This window comes from Chiroxiphia lanceolata, chromosome 2 (genome assembly GCF_009829145.1).
Source record: "Chiroxiphia lanceolata isolate bChiLan1 chromosome 2, bChiLan1.pri, whole genome shotgun sequence".
NCBI classification, from domain to species: domain Eukaryota; kingdom Metazoa; phylum Chordata; class Aves; order Passeriformes; family Pipridae; genus Chiroxiphia; species Chiroxiphia lanceolata.
The window spans coordinates 115,249,270-115,264,704 of NC_045638.1; the positions used below are offsets into that span (position 1 = coordinate 115,249,270).

Below are 15,435 nucleotides of genomic sequence, written 5' to 3' on the forward strand. Positions count from 1 at the left end.
TTTTGTTTTATTCTTTATTTTATTTTTGTTTGTTTTATTTTTATTTTTGTTTGTTTTATTTTTTATTTTTGTTTTATTTTTTATTTTTGTTTTATTTTTTATTTTTGTTTTATTTTTTATTTTTGTTTTATTTTTTATTTTTGTTTTATTTTTTATTTTTGTTTTATTTTTTATTTTCGTTTTATTTTTTATTTTTGTTTTATTTTTTCTTTTCGTTTTATTTTTTATTTTTGTTAGTTTTATTTTTTATTTTGTTTGTTTTATTTATTTTATATTTTAGTTTATTTTTTGTTATTTCTTGCTTATTTTTGGTTTATTTGTGTTTATTAATTTTACTTTTTTTGTGTTTATTTTATTCTTTTACTTATCTTTTTTCCTGATTATTTTATTTTTATTATTTTTATTTTTTATTTTTTTAAAAATTATTTTCTTATTGTTCTTCCAAGGTCTGCTTGAGCAGTACCCTGTTCTCTGGGGTGACACTGATACCTTTCTAGGTGGGAAAGGGAAGGTCGTGTTGTTGAACGAACATATTCCCTGGGATCATCCTGCTGACTTGTGGAAGTTTGACTTGTGGATGATATTTACTCTTGGATACCTTGATTTTCTTTTCCCTCCTCCAATGTCCCAGAGCTGTTTGAGAAGGCGGAACTTCCAGCTGGTCCTTTTTCTTAGGCCTTTTCCTAGAAAGCTTGGAGTTGTGCAGGGAAGGGGACAGAAGTGCTGCATCCTGGCCTCTGGGCTCCTGTGGGAATTGTGGCTCAGCTGCTGCAGATGTTGGGATGAGCTGTTGGAATGAGCTGCTCTGTGCTGGAAGCAATTCCCACCAAACTGGAGCCCTCGGGGTCTTGCCTCAGGATCGTGTTCCCTGTGGCACGAGGTTGAGGATCCTCAGGGGTGACCCATGTGGGGTTAGTGAGACAGAGCTTTGGGGAGCATCTCCAGACCCCCGGGATCACCACAACCAGCCAAGGGTTTGCTTGGGATACCTTTGCCTGACCGATACCAATCATGGAATGCTTTGGGTTGGAAAGGACCCTAAAGATCATCCACTTCCACCCCCTGCCATGGGCAGGGACACCTTCCACTAGCCCAGGATGCTCCTTCCTGGCCTTGGACACTCCCAGGGATGGGCCAGCCACAGCTTCTCTGGGCAACCTGTGCCAGGCCCTTCCCACCCTCCCAGCCAAGAACTCCTTCCCAATATCCCATCTAAACCTTCTCTCAGTCTCCTAATCAATCACCTGATGGTTGAGAATAAGGAGGGGAAAGATGCAGAAGTGGCTGGAAGGAAGGACAGCATTTCACAAGCCACAGGGTATCCCTATTCCTTAGGATTTGACTTCCCAAGTCCCTCCTGTTCTGTTTGGGTGGGGTTTCCCTGGAGGTGGGCTGGGGGAAGATGACCATCTTTGAAGGCAGTTTGCTGCAGATGTCACCTTTTCACTCTAAGGAGGATTATATTGAATAAATCATGTTGCTGATAATGTTCTGAGTGGTGGTGCCAGTGGGGACTGCCTGGGACAGTGTCACTGGTGCTGGGGAGGGCACTGGGACGGGGAGGGTTAATGGCCATGGAATCAATGCTCGTTGTGTTAGAAGTCCTCAGAAATGATTGAAAGCACTTTAACTAATAGGTCTTGGAGCTACATCAGTAAATGAGTTTATGAATCCCTCCTGACTGGCCCTTTCCACGAGGAAAGCAAGATAGTGGCTGATGTCACTGGCAGAGGGAGCCTTGTTTCTGTGTTTTCATTAGAGCAGGACTCTCCAGGCACGAGTTGGAAGTGACTGAGAGCCTGCCCTGTTAACTCTGGGCTCACCCTGTGCATGGAGAGGCCGTTTCCTTCCTGACTTCACCCCCTCTCCCTTAGTGTGTCAGAGTGACCTTGACCAGCATTCAGAGATGCTCTTTGGAAAGCCAGGAGTGCTCCAGGGTGTTGCAGGTGCTTGCCAAGTCAGTTGAGAGAATTCCTTTCTCCTGAAAGATTTGCGCTGCTGCAAAACAGAGGAAAATCACTTTGCTCTTATTCACCTCTTCCTCAAGATCAACAGCAGCTTTTGGAAGGCTCCGAGACAGGTATTTCCCTGCTGCTGAGTGACTGTGGGATGGGGTGCCTGCAACTTGTCTCTGTCACTCATTTGTTCCCTTAAATGCAATTTTCTTTCACTGCCTGGTGTCGAGCTGAGCTCGTAAATCTTCTGAGAGGGAAACTGCTGTCTATCTCCTTGCACTGAACACAGACTGATTTTTCCAGAGCTGGAAAGGCTTCTGTAATAACTGGAAGGAGGCTTTGGGAATGTGAGGCAAACCTGTGGGAGGGCAGCGTGTTAAATCTGGAATGGCTTTGGGAGAGCAGCTTTCAGGCTGTCGCTTGAAAACCTCCCTGTGCATCTCGTTGTCAGAGCTGAGGCTCCTGGGGGGGGGTGGCACTTGATGTTTTGTTTCATGTGGGAGCAGTCAGGTCTCCTGGCTGGGAGGGGACCTCAAGAAGGCTGGACTCCATTTCCCCCTGCTCCAGGCAGGGCCAGCACTGAGCTTGGAGCACTTGGCTTGAACTTTGGTCTGGTCAGGGCCTTAAAACCTCGAAGGGTGGACCCTGTGTGACCTCTCAGGGGCAGCTTTAGCCCTTTGTAGCCAGGAGAGGTGTTTTCAGATTGAAGAGTGTGTGGCCATGAACACTTTCAGCCATGAACCTTTCCAACCTCACACCACGTTCCCAGGAACGAGGCGGCAATTCCCACTATTCCTTCGTATCCCATGCATTTCCGCTCCTGTTTTTGCCAAAAACTTTGGCATTTCCCACCCCCTGCCTACGTTAGAGTGATTAGCCTGAATTCCTCTCCTGACCAAGGCTGACTTAGCTTCTCGAACCTCTGCTGGGCTTCCTCAGTTGGCTCATGGCTTTTGGGAGAACTCTGTCCAAAAGTGAATCTGCGTAAAGCCTTTCCAGTGTCAGGTGGTGCATTTTGATTGCTCCAAATCACCCCCCTTGGAACCAGAAGGAAAGCAAAGGATGTGACTGCTGAGGGTATTTTCTGGCTGTGCACAGACCCAGGGAACAGCAAGGATGGCAAAGCAAAGTTTGCTCCTTCATTTTTAGCTCCTCTGCTGCTGAAGAACAGTTGTTGGTTTTGTTTTTGTTTTTTTTTTGGACTAATGTTTCTTGCAGCCGTGTGGAAGGAATCAATCATAGGAAATAAAGAGCTTGTAACCCATTTAACCAGGACTTTCCAGCTCTCATTAAGCCAGAGACATTCATGCTCAATTCTCTGGGTGGCAGTTGCCCAGCAGATGTGCAGAGGATCGATTGTAAAATGACCCTTGCTGGGTTTGTTTTGCTTTTTTTTTTTTCCTCCCTCTTTCCATTAAAGTGCTTGCAGTGGGTGTGGAGGCATTTGGCTCCGTCTCAGATGAGTGTTGCTGGCGTGGTTCATGCAGTTTTCTTTTCCTGCTGGGCAGGGACCAAATTTCCAGCAGGGAACGTGTCCTAGGAAAAGCAGAGTGAGCAGTGTGTGGGACAGGCTGCTGCTGCAGCTGCTGACACCTCCCAGAGAGGTTTAAACCTGCCCCTTGGAGGGCCTGCCAACACAGCTAACGGGGGGTTGTGGTGAACTCTTCAGGGGAGTGTTTGGAAAGGGAAAACCTGGAGAAATGCTTGTCTGGAAAGGAAACTGCTGTCAGGGTCTGCATGTTCGACCCCGCTCCTGTTTCCACTTAATTCCTCGGCAGAAACATGTTGCCACTGGGGGAGGCTTGGGGGAAACTTCTGGTTTGCAACTTGGGGAAGATGGCAAAGCTCTGGGGGTCTGTGGAGGGGAAAGGTATTATGCAGCCTTTTTAATTCCTTAGATATTTTTGGATTCCATAAATATTCTTTAATTCCTTGTCGTGAATGAAGTTTGGTTTTTTTCAGCATCCAGCTGTGCTTTCCTGGGTCTCATTGTCTTCTTCCACTGCTGGTTTTCTCTCCTCTTTCTCTCCTCTTTCTCTCCTCTTCCTCTCCTCTTCCCCTCCTCTTCCTCTCCTCTTCCCCTCCTCTTCCCCTCCTCTTCCCCTCCTCTTCCCCTCCTCTTCCCCTCCTCTTCCTCTCCTCTTCCTCTCCTTCTTCTTTTCTCACTGTGGCTGTCCCTGCTCAGCCCTGCTGACATGGTGTCATCACCCAAGCACACCAACATCACCGTGATCCCTCGGAGATTATCTTTAGGCAGCAGAGCTTGAACGTGGGGTCTCGTACCCAAGACACCTCTGACTCTTCTGCCTTCTCCCAGACCTGTTCAGTGCTTCCTGAAGGTCTCTTGGGGTTTCTGGCTCAGGTTGCCTCCACCCCTATGTCTCCTGCCAAGACCAGCAGTGCTGCCTGGGTCCTGGTGTTGTCTCACCCCAGCTTGAGTGTTGAGCTGCTATTTTGGGTTTTTAGCCATGTTTTTGTGCCGGTTGGGATGTTTCTGGAATGCCACGTCCCAAGGGGACTGCCCCAGGAATGGTGCCAAGGCAGTGCTCAGCACGAGTGATGTCGTGTGATGACTCCCAGTGTGATCTCTGGGAGTGAACAGTGTCATCCTCATGGGCAGAGACCAGACCTGTCCTGCAGTTGCTGTTCCTGGGGGAAACAGAGGCCCCTGTGTGCATTTAGGACTGTGCCCAATAAAACCTCTCTACCCCCAACCTGTTTCTGTGATGCCCAGAGGTTCCCCCCTGTGGGCTCAGCCCTGTTTCTCACCACAGCTGGCTGTTGGCACACAGAACCTCCCTCCTGCCTTTGAGATGTGCCCTCCCTCTTTCCAAACACCACCGTCCTGCTACATGGAACTGATTGCAGAAAAACCAGGCTGGCTTGGAGCAGCCTGCTATGGTGAAATGTGTCCCTGCCCATGGCAGGGGGTTGGAATGAGAGGAGTTTTAAGTTCCCTTCCAACCCAAACCGTTCTGATTCCATGAGAAATCCAGGGAAGTGCTCGGTGTCTCTTCTGGTTTATCTGGCTAAAGGGTTTCAGAGCCCTTATTTTGGGCAGCACTAGGACATCCTCATTCCTCTTATACTTTAACCCTGGTGCCCCACTGAACTTTTCCATGTGTCAAGCCCACCTTTTGAAGGACTAAAGAGTGCCCTGGGACATCTTTTTATTTGGTGCTCCTAGGTGGCACCGAGCAGCTCCTTCTGGGCAGCACTGGCAAGGCCGCCTTGGAAAGTCTGCTTGACTTGTTCTTGGACAGGAAAACTTGGCATTTTCCAAAGTGGACTGGTTTGTTGGCAGTTCTAGCCTGGAAGTCAGTGGAGCGTTGGCTCCAGAGGGTTGGGGTGTGTTGTCTCACAGGGGCAGCTGCAGCTTTTCACATCCAGCCCTTTGCTTTGTTTTATTTTGCTGTTTGCTTCATTTCTACCAAGGCCTATTTCTGTTTATTTGTTTTCTTTACTTTATTTCTAAACGCGGTCAGTGACCCTGCTGCCACACTGGCACTCCCAGCTTTTCTCAGGCAGAAATCCCTATAGAAAGGAAATGTGCTTATAGGACTAATTAATTAACTCCTTGCCCTGGGAACTCGGGTGGGGCTGGTCCTTCCTTTATCAAGGCTTCTCCTGCCCTCTTTCTCATGCCCTCATGTCCTGCCTGTGCTTTGTCTGCTGCCTTAGTTGCTTCAGAACCTGTTTGTGAACTCACCTGACAGTTTTGGATTATTTTTAACTTATTTTTAAGAATTAGGGACTCTTAATAAAACCAGAGCAGCACTGAGGAGATGAAGAAGGCCAAAGGGAGGCTGTGTTTTGAGGTGTCTCTTGTTGAGCTACAGGGGTTTATTGCACAGAAGCTCCCCCTGCTCCCAGCAGGAAAAGCTTGGAGCAGGGTTTGTGTTTAAGCAGAGGCTTGGGAAGATCAGAGAACCATGGAATGGTTTGGGATGTATCCAGGAACTGTGGCTGCCCCGTTCCTGGAAACGTTCAAGGCAATGTTGGATGAGGCCTGGAGCAACCTGGTCCAGGGAAGGTGTCCCTGTCCATGGCAGGATGAGCTGAAGGTCCCTCTCAACCCAAACCATTCTCTGATTCCACGATACAAACTGGTTGTACTGGTTCCCAGTGATGTGGAGGCACAGCTCTTGGGGTTCCTTGCACTGTCATCTGTCCCCAGCTCAGTCTCCATTGCTGAATATCTCTCTGGGGAGGATCTAAACGGCCCATGAACTGGATTGTTTGGGCCTCGTGGTCTTTGCTAAGACAAAGACAGTGGTTTGAGCCTTGCCTTGGCCGTCGTGGCTGGTTCCTGGGGTTACTGCAGGACCTCAGCCCTGCTGTCTGCTGGGCTTGTGTGGCTGCAGAGTGGTGTTCAGAGAGCAGCTGGACTGAGTGGGGAATTCTCTTGCTTGAACTAAGTTTGGAACGTGGGGATGTGCTTGCAGGAACAAGGTGGGCAACACGTGGCCACCACCACTGCCCCCACAGCCAAAAATGCAGCCCAGTCCTGCTGGTAATTAAAATATCTCCAGAACTGGGATTGTTCCTCCCCAACTCGTGGGGAGGAGAGAAAACCTGGCTCTTCCCAATGGCTTTTGGGTTGTGTTTTCTGAGCTGTGCCACCACCTTGACTTGCCAGGTTTGTGCAGAGAGCAGAGGTTGTGTTTAACTCTCGCTCTGCAAGAAATTTGTGCAGGTTTTTCCGGTGTCCTGTTCTGCTTCTCCGACTCTTTCCAAGTTCTGGGCACCCAGTTTGTGGAAAACATGAGGAAGCTCTGCTGCAGAGGGCGTTAGTCCACACTCTGCTTATTTATTTAGGGAGATTAAAGTCTACATTTCTCTTTTGTAATCCCTTTGAAGTATTTATCTTTTGAAGTCTGAATTTCCATTAACTGGAAGTCTCCAACCCCCAAACTCCACGCTGCCCTACTTTCAAAGCATTCATTAAAAAAAAAAATAAAAAGAAAGAAAATTGAGGAACAACAAACAACAGGTCGGACCCAAAGGGGCTGCACGTCAGCCAGATCCTATTTGGGATGGGACTGTTTGGGTCATGGCTGTGAATCCAAGTGTCTCTGCAGGCTGTCTCCCTGGATTAGGGTGTAATCATGGGGTTTTGGCATCACCAGGCAGCAGGGAGACAGTGATTCTCCTTCAGAGGAGTTCTAGACCTCTCTTTAATTTTTTAAATTCTGCCCCCCCCCCCCCCCCCCCTTGTTTTCTGTCACTGAAGCAGTTGGCTTTTAGGACAAGGGTGTTGTAACAATGTGTGTTTTCCTGCCTCAGTTCTTATCCAGAATTCTGTATCCACGTGGCGAGGAATACTTTGCTGCAGTTTGTCTCATTTATTTCCCAGAGGGGAAAAAAAATGAGATGGTAAGTGGCATTTTAATACATCAACTCCTCTTATTTGTGCAGAGACTTTGGTGTTATCAGTGTAAAAATGGATGTTTAAAGCCTGGAAAAAGTGGGTGGGAGACCTCTAAGCCACCCTGATTTCCAGAGGGGGGGGAATAACAATCTGTTGGAAAGAACAACCCCTCTGGGTCAACCAAAGGTCTGCAGCAATCAAGGGGATTGTTCCACCCCCAAAACGCATCAGGTCAGCAGTTGAGGCTGTTTATGGCTTTGGGCTGTTCCATTCCTGCCCTGAAATGAAATCTTGACCTTGCAAGTTGAGCTGTTTTGGCTCTGGGCCACCAAAATGTGGAAAATACAGCTCAGTGTGTGTGTGTGTTCCTATAGATTCCCTCCGGTGGGAATGGCTGGAGCAAACATCCCTCTGTGATAGCTGGGTTGTTATTAAACGGGGTGGGGGGGGATGTTGTCCCTCTTCCATTTCCATCTCCCCAATCAGGGAAATGGAATTTCATGGCTTTACTTTGGATGAATTCGCTATATTTTCATATAATCTGAAAACTATGAAAATCCCAAGAATTTAGATCAGTTCCTTCTAATGCTTTAAATCATTTCAGCCCTGGCTGGGAAATAGAGGAGATTTCTTTTTTTTTTTTTTTTTTTTTTTCCCCATGCATAGAACTGGAGGGTTTGCTCTGGAAGAGCCTAACTTGTTTAGAAAATATTAAGGAAAATGGGAATTTTCCAGTATAATTAGGGAAACAATTGCTTACAAGTGTATCAATAGGGATAATTGGTTATCAGGGATGTTCTCACCTAATTGGGATAGGAAATGATTTGCTTAACAAGGTTTTAAGCACAACTGGCTTGACAGAAGTTGTAATAGAGGGAGATATGTTGGAATTACAGAGAGATTGTTGATAAACAGTGATCCCAGGAGTCACTGAGGAGAGGAAAACCACTGCTTTTGATGTGGAAATCATTGGAATCTGTCAAAGCTCTTTTTAAAATGGGCTAACTTATAAAAAACAAATCTCAAGGACCCTGTGAGTGTCTGCTTTCTGCATTTATTTGCATTGCAAGTGGGCTGAGTTTCCTTGGGCCTGATTTTTGGGAGGTGGGACGTTGTGCTCTCAGAGCTTGCTTTGGTTTTGTGTGTCCCACTGCTGGGCTGGGCTTCTGGTCTCCCTGGATATGGTGAGAGCACGTGGAGGGATTGCTGTGGTGGGATTGGTTATCCCCCCCATTCTCCCAGCAAATCTACCCCTCGGAAACCACGGGAGCCTCCTCGGGGAAAGCCGGAGTTTTCCATGGGATGGCTCTTCCCAACCGCGCCCTGAGAGATGGAGATGCTGGAGAAGATCTCAGGTGCCCACATCCTGTGGGGGGTGGAGCTGTTGGAGAGCATCAGAGGTGTCCACCTGTCTCCAAATTCTTGGCTGTGCACGCTCCAACATCTCCTGAGACTTCAGGATTCCATGGATTAGTGGCAGCCTTGGCAGTGCTGGGTTAATGGTTGGACTCCATTACCTTGGAGGGCTTTTCTGGCCTTGATGGTTCTACAATTTTATTATTCATGAACATGCACCAGAGCATCCTTGGCTGTGCTCTGATTTTTCCTTGGATGTGCTGATCCAATTTAGGAATCCTTTGCAGGCTCAAGTGAGAAGTTGTACTTATCATAGTGAACCAGTCTAAGGAATTGGGGAGAATTTGGGAGGTCAGGGTAAGACAGGCAGGAGCCCAGAGCTCTTCTGTGTCCTTCCAGCTCCCCAAATCTGTCCTGACCAAGCCCTGGGTGTATCCAGAGTGGAGCTGTCAATAGTATCCCAGGAAATGGCTTTCTCTGGGACGTTAGAAGATTTGTCCCAAGATGCTGAATGAGATCAGTGGGGATCCCCTGAAACTGTTGTTGATAGGAAAAAATAAACCTTCAAGGGGGATTAGAGGGGATGGCTTGGAGGGTACCAAGCCTTGGGAAAGGCTATTATCCTGCTATTCCATGGCTTCATTCCCATTATTTTCCCAGTGCACTCCAGGACTCTCCCCTTCACTAAATGATAGCACTGTGATGGTTTCATGATTGGCCTTGATTGCTCTCTTCCCTCCCCACTCCAGGTTTCTGAGTGTTGCTCTGAGAATACAGGGAGTTAAAGTCAGAGAGACAAAAATCCCAATTCTTAGGCCAGATCTCCCCAGAGAGTTTCCCTTTTCAATTTGCAGCTTCAATTCTCCCTTTTTTTTTTTTTTTTTTTGTTTTCTCTTACTTTCCCCCCCCCCCCCTTTTGCTCCGAAGCTGTTTGGAAGGGAATAATGTGTCACAGGCTGTAACAGATACCTCCACTTCAGAATCGCAGGAGTGCAGTGTGTGCTAATTAGGCATCCTGGAGCCTTTGGAAAATATTCCCATTGTGCTTGTTGATGGAATCTCCCCTGCTCCCCCTTTTTGGACAGGCCAGCTGGCAGATTCACTTGTTCAGCTCCAAAAAGCCCATTGGCAGATGATGCACCTTTAAAGGCAAGGTTGAGAGCTGGTGTGGGTTTGTGTTTTTTATTTGATTCCCTTTTTTTTTTTCCCCCCCCCTACCTCCCTCCCGGTGAGTGTGGCTGGATTTGAATAATTGATGCCTGTTGTCTCTCTTCCTGTTTTCATTGCCATGTGTAACACTAACCAGCAGGGCTGTGAATCATTCATAGCCTGCTTTCTGCACCTCGGGAGCTGGGGATGTCATGGGAACAGTGACTGGGAGTTGGCACAGGGTCTGTGCTGCTCTCCCTTAAACCCAGTCCTGGCAGCAGGAGCAGTGAGTATGGAGTCCCTGAGCTTGGATCTCCGGGCAGGTGGTACCAGGAGCAGCATCTTGTGCCTCGGGCTCCTCCTGCATCTCCTGTGCCCCTCAGGGCATGGTGGGAGGGTGGGTGCTGTGTTTGTCCTTTCCTCTCCCTTGTGGGGTTTTCTATGGGGTTTCCTCTCACGGAGGAGAGGGGATGATTTGGGGCTCCTTGGTTGTGCCCCGTGCGATGCAACAGCTTTTTAAAAACTCAGGTTAGGTTTCTTCTCCTTGTGCTTCTCCTGGCTGTTTTTACAGGGATCAGCCTGGAATTTTGGGCTCCATATGCGTTCAGCTTTACTTGATGCCCTGTGGAGCCTTTTCAGCTGGATTTTCCCGTGCTTGCAGTTTTTGTCCTCTTGGTTGTGTGTAGTGGGTTCTGCTACTCTCCAGCCCTTCCAGCAGTGCCTCCTGGTGATGGTGGTGGTGGGCAGCTGTGCCTTTGGGCTGTCCCTTTGTATGGAAAATGCTCCTGTCACTCCTGAACTCTGCCAGGGAAGTGGGAGGTGCTGAATTAGATGCTGCTGCTTGGAGGTTGGCAGATGCTCTTCAGAATTAGACAACAAACACAGAGCTTTTGCATGTACCCTGGATGTTGGTGTTCCTGGCAGGATTTTAATCTGGGGAGAAGGGTTGGTTGCTGGTCCCTGCCCATCTCTGAAGTGCACTTGCACCTTACTAAAGCAAAGCTGTTGGGAAAGGCTTTGGCGCCTCTGCCACCTCTGGTTGTGCAGCAAAGTTCAGGCCTTTATCCAGTAGCTTTGGATAAGCATCCTGAGAGGGATGGTTGCATCCTGAACAGGTGGAATCAGGGATCCTGGTGACAACCCTGAGCTGAGAACTCTTCCCAGGTCTAACTCCTCTTGCCATGAACAGGGACACCTCCCACCATCCCATTTTGCTCCAACCTGGCTTTGGACACTTCCAGGGATGGGGCAGCCACAGCTTCTCTGGGCAACCTGTGCCAGGGCATCTCCCCACCCTCACAGGCAAGAATTTCTTACTAATTTTAAATCTAATGATACTTGGGATAATGCTTTTTTTTTTTTTTTTTTTTTTTGGTACCACTTGTGTTTGAGTTTGTGACCCAGTTCTTGTGAGGGAACAAATAAAATACATGGCCAAAGCTTTTGCAGCTGGAGGTGGTTCTGTCTGCCCTCCTGCCTTGCATGACCAAAGTAGGAAGAGGTGGAAGTCAGGAGAGATGCTTTCCTTTGGAGATTAATTCATGGAGGATTTCTTGTAACTGCTGTAGCCTTCAAGGTTGTCAATGTGGGAATAAGGGGTTTGGCAGGGAAGCTGCTAACAGGCTGTGCAGGCTTTTTACATCCTGCACCTATCCCCCAACATCTTGTACATCACTTAGTGCTGAGAACCTGCAGGGCAGAGGTCAAGACCTTCACATAACATCTAACTTTGCACTTCTCCATGTTTCTGTCCTGTCCTGTCGGTTTTTCTGCCAGTGTGGGGGGAGATTAATTTTGTAGGGATGGTCTTGAAGCAGAAAAAAGCTGGAGACAGGAGGCAACCTATACAGTGACTAATGCTGAGCTTTATAAATAGCAAGAGAAGAGGCAAAAATGCAGGCAGGGAGGTGACCCCAGGCACGAGGCCACCGAGGTGGCACAGCAGGGCTCGGGGGCAGATGAGCTGGGAGAGCAAACAGCTCTGCTTCCAGGCTGGATGTGTTCGTGCCTCTGTCCTGCATGTCATCCCCGAGGGGATGAGCAGAGCCACGTGGGCATCTGTGATGTGCAAGTCATGCACATCTCGTGTCCTCTGCGGGGTCAGTGCCTGGAGTGCTCCCGGAGCATCTCAGGCAGGTTTGCTGGGAGCACAGAGCCACACTCCCTGTGTCTGTGCACTGATGGGGACAGCGTGGTGACAGTCTGGTGGCCTTTGGAGCCACAACAACCACCTGCCCCCGGGGGGCTGAGCCCTGCTGAGAGGATGTCAGGACAAGGCTGTCAGCACAGAGCGTGAAGGACCATGGAACGGGCAGAGGCTGGAAGGGCTGAGCTGGCTGTGTCCCTGCTGACATTGCTGGGCTCCACCACTGTGTCTGCAGCATCCCCTCGTGCAGCAGCTCCAGTGAAAAACATGCTCAGCCCTGGTGGGGTTCTTGGGGCTCTCCTGTGCAGGGCTGGGAGCTGGACTCGGTGATCCTTGTGGGTCCCTTCCAACTCGGAATGTTCTGTGGTTCTGTGGGTTTTGGAGGCTTCTTCCCGTAGGATGTGGCTTTCAAAGGCTTTTAGGTGGCTGGTTTAGCTCCTTAAGCCCAGTCACGCTTTGCTGATGCCAGTGAGGATGTTGCTACACAGCTGTCAGGGGTTTTTGCAAGAGCTGAGCTCTGGGGATCCTGTGTACGAGGAAATAAAAGTGTTTCCCTTAGACAGGGTGTGATTTACTGCCCACACTCATCTCTGCACACTCTGGAAAGGTAGGCAGGCTCTTTGCAAGCTCAGCTGCTGCTGAACATCACTCCCAGTGCACTGATTACCCACCCAGCAGCAGCTCGTGGGGCTGTGGGTGTGGGCTTGTGCCCCAGGAACCCGTGGAAAACCCCTGGGTGGGAGTTGAGCTCAGAGTGACACCACCAGACCGGCAAATAACTGCTCTGAGCTTCCCACCCCTGAGCACCAACTCTGGGAATTAGTAAGAGAACATGATTGTTTGGTCTGTCCCCGATATGAATCTCACCAGAGACAAGAGAACATCTAAATATATATACCAAAAACCCCCCTTGTGACGCAGGGAGCACGTGGTGGATGGAGCAGAGAACCTTCCCTCCAAGCACTGATGTTCCCATGAGTCAGTCTGATCCTTTGGGTGCTGGTTGGTGGGAAGGGGGCTGGGTGAGAGGTGTATAAAGGGAAATGGGTATTATATATTTTATGTATATGCACACACACTGTATTCCTGGGGTTGGCCAGGAGCTGGACTTTGAGGATCCTTGTTGGGTCCCTTCCAGCTCAGGATAGTCTGTGATTCTGTGATGTGCTTCTGGAAGTGTTTGTTCCTTGTCTGGGGCTCTTTAGAGGCTCTGTAGGATGCTGAAGATAACCTGCTTTGTCTTGGCTGGGTTTCAGCTCTGAGGAGGTCTCTGGATCGATTTTAAGGTTGTTCTTTACATTTCAGTCATTCATAAAACCCTCATCACTGGGGCTGCAAACAACCAACCCACTCCTTTTGTCTTCCTGTGGCTCTTCTTTCTGCTAACTCCTACGAATCCATTGGCTTTTAGTGGTGTGGGAGAAGCTGCTCAAGGAAATAAAACCTGCAAACTAATTAAACTTCTCAGTCTCGTTAAGTAAGGATGGGGAGACGTTGGCAGGGCTGGGAATAGCTGTGATTCTCATCCCCCCTCTCCGTGGCCAGAGGACATGGTTAATTATTGAATTGCTCGTTAATGCAGTGAAATATCGCTCGGTGGGTTTAATTCCCCTTTTTTTTTTTTAACGGAGTTTTGTTTTTCCTTCTTGCCAAAGGGCACTCCCAGGACCTGATGGAGTGGTGAGAGCTGGCTCCAGAGGGGCTGGAAGGAGCATGGTCAAACACCAACCCCTGCAGTACTACGAGCCCCAGCTATGTCTGTCCTGTCTGACCGGGATCTACGGCTGCCGCTGGAAACGGTACCAGCGGTCACATGATGACACCACCAAGGTGGGTGCTGGGCCCTGTCACCTCTTCCCACTGATGCTGGCTTTGGAGATCTTGCTTGAAAGTGCTGGATATTAATTTTTTTTGTTGTTTATTTGTTTATTTATGGGCTTGGATAGATGATGAGATTCACTGGCCTCGTGGCTGGGGATCTGTGGTTCTGCCCCATGGGCCCCATGAGATGGTCCTGGTGCTCAAAGGGGTTGAGTGCTGTGGTCAAATCCATCTGTATTTCCCATGTTTCCTCCTTGCTCTGTCTCCCTGGATGCTTTACAGCATCCTTGGCTGGACCTGTGGGACCTGTGTGTCTGCATCTTCTCTGCCTTCACACACTGCAGTGGCACTTGGTCCAAGGGTGGACTTGATGATCGTGGAGGTCTTTTCCAACCTTTATGATTCCCTGATTCTGTTCTTGCATGGGAAAATAGTTTGGAGGTAGGGGGAACAGGTTGGCCAGAGAAGCTGTGGCTGCCCCATCCCTGGAAGTGTCCAAGGCCGGGTTGAATGGAGCTCTGAGCAACCTGGGCTGGTGGAAGGTGTCCCTGCCCATGGCAGGGTTGGAACAAGATGAGCTTTAAAGTCCCATCCGACCTAAACCATTGTGGGATCCTATGAGAGGCAGCAGGAGGTGAGAACTGGCTGGGGGGTGAATGTGGCAGTGTTAGAGGTGACTCTTGCCTGGCCTGGGAATGCAGTTTTCCAGAGCTGTGGCAGAGGGAATTTGGGAAGCAGGGCTTCACTGCACTTTCCCTGTTGTTGAGGGCTGTGAGATGAGGCCTTGGGAGCCCTGCTGTGTTTATGGGATAAGTGTGAAAACACTGCTGTCAAAGCCACCCTTTTACATCTCCTGGGAAATGGTTGTGTGTTACTATCTTTCTGGGCTCTCATGTTTTCTAGGCTGTTTTCTTTTTTTAATGTACTTACTACTTAAAGGAGACAAAACCCTCAAATTTAAATCTTGTTTCTGCTGGCAGTGCTCCCAGGAGATCCTTTGCTTGCCTTTTGTGTGCTTCACATTGCTCTGGTGTCAGTTGGCTCCTCTGTTCTGCTTTTAAATCTATAACCAGGGATCTTCCTGGCTCTTGGAGTGCTTTCCCTCTGGAAAAGAAGCTGTTGAGGCACAAACACATCTGACTCTGGCAGATCCTGTGCCAGAAATGCTCCTGGTTGTGAGTAACCTGGATTGTTGGTGGAGCAGCTTGGCCAGGAACTCCCGTGGGAATTGGAGAGTCGGGGCTGCTGTTTGTGCAGCTCTGAACAAATTTCATTTGGCAAAATGGGAATATTGGTGCTGTTTTTCCCTCCTCTTTCAGCCTGGCCAGCTCAGCCTGAGGGACCATTGCTGGGAGCAAATTCCTGGCCACATCTGTGGCAGAGAGTGTAGGTGGCTTTGGAAGACTCTGTCAGGAAAACAGTGGGACACAATGTCTTGGCAACTGGACATGCACTAACTTAAATACTAAAAATACCTTTTTCCTTCTGCCTGCTGAACCAGAACATTCCATTTCTTAGCTAAAAATCCATAGAAAAAATTGCTGTGGACTGAATTTTTCAGTGAAATCTGGCTCTGCTTGCTTTACCAAATAATATCAGTGGCAACCTTCCAGTTCCACTTGGAATTCCAATTGTTT

At 48.7% G+C, this 15,435-nt stretch overlaps 1 protein-coding gene across 5 annotated transcripts in view; it reads left to right on the forward strand.

The window, feature by feature from the left end:
* GDPD5 (glycerophosphodiester phosphodiesterase domain containing 5) overlaps window positions 1-15,435 on the forward strand; it is a 115,976-nt gene that overhangs the window by 32,852 nt on the left and 67,689 nt on the right. For 2 of the 5 annotated variants that reach the window (XM_032680433.1, XM_032680430.1), the window contains exon 2: window positions 13,633-13,807. In XM_032680433.1, coding sequence (XP_032536324.1) covers window positions 13,691-13,807 — 117 coding nt within the window. In that variant the 5' untranslated portion in view covers window positions 13,633-13,690. Of the gene's footprint in view, window positions 1-2,061; window positions 2,081-13,608; window positions 13,808-15,435 lie in introns of those variants that run through there. The other 3 variants (XM_032680429.1, XM_032680432.1, XM_032680431.1) reach the window with 2 other exon arrangements.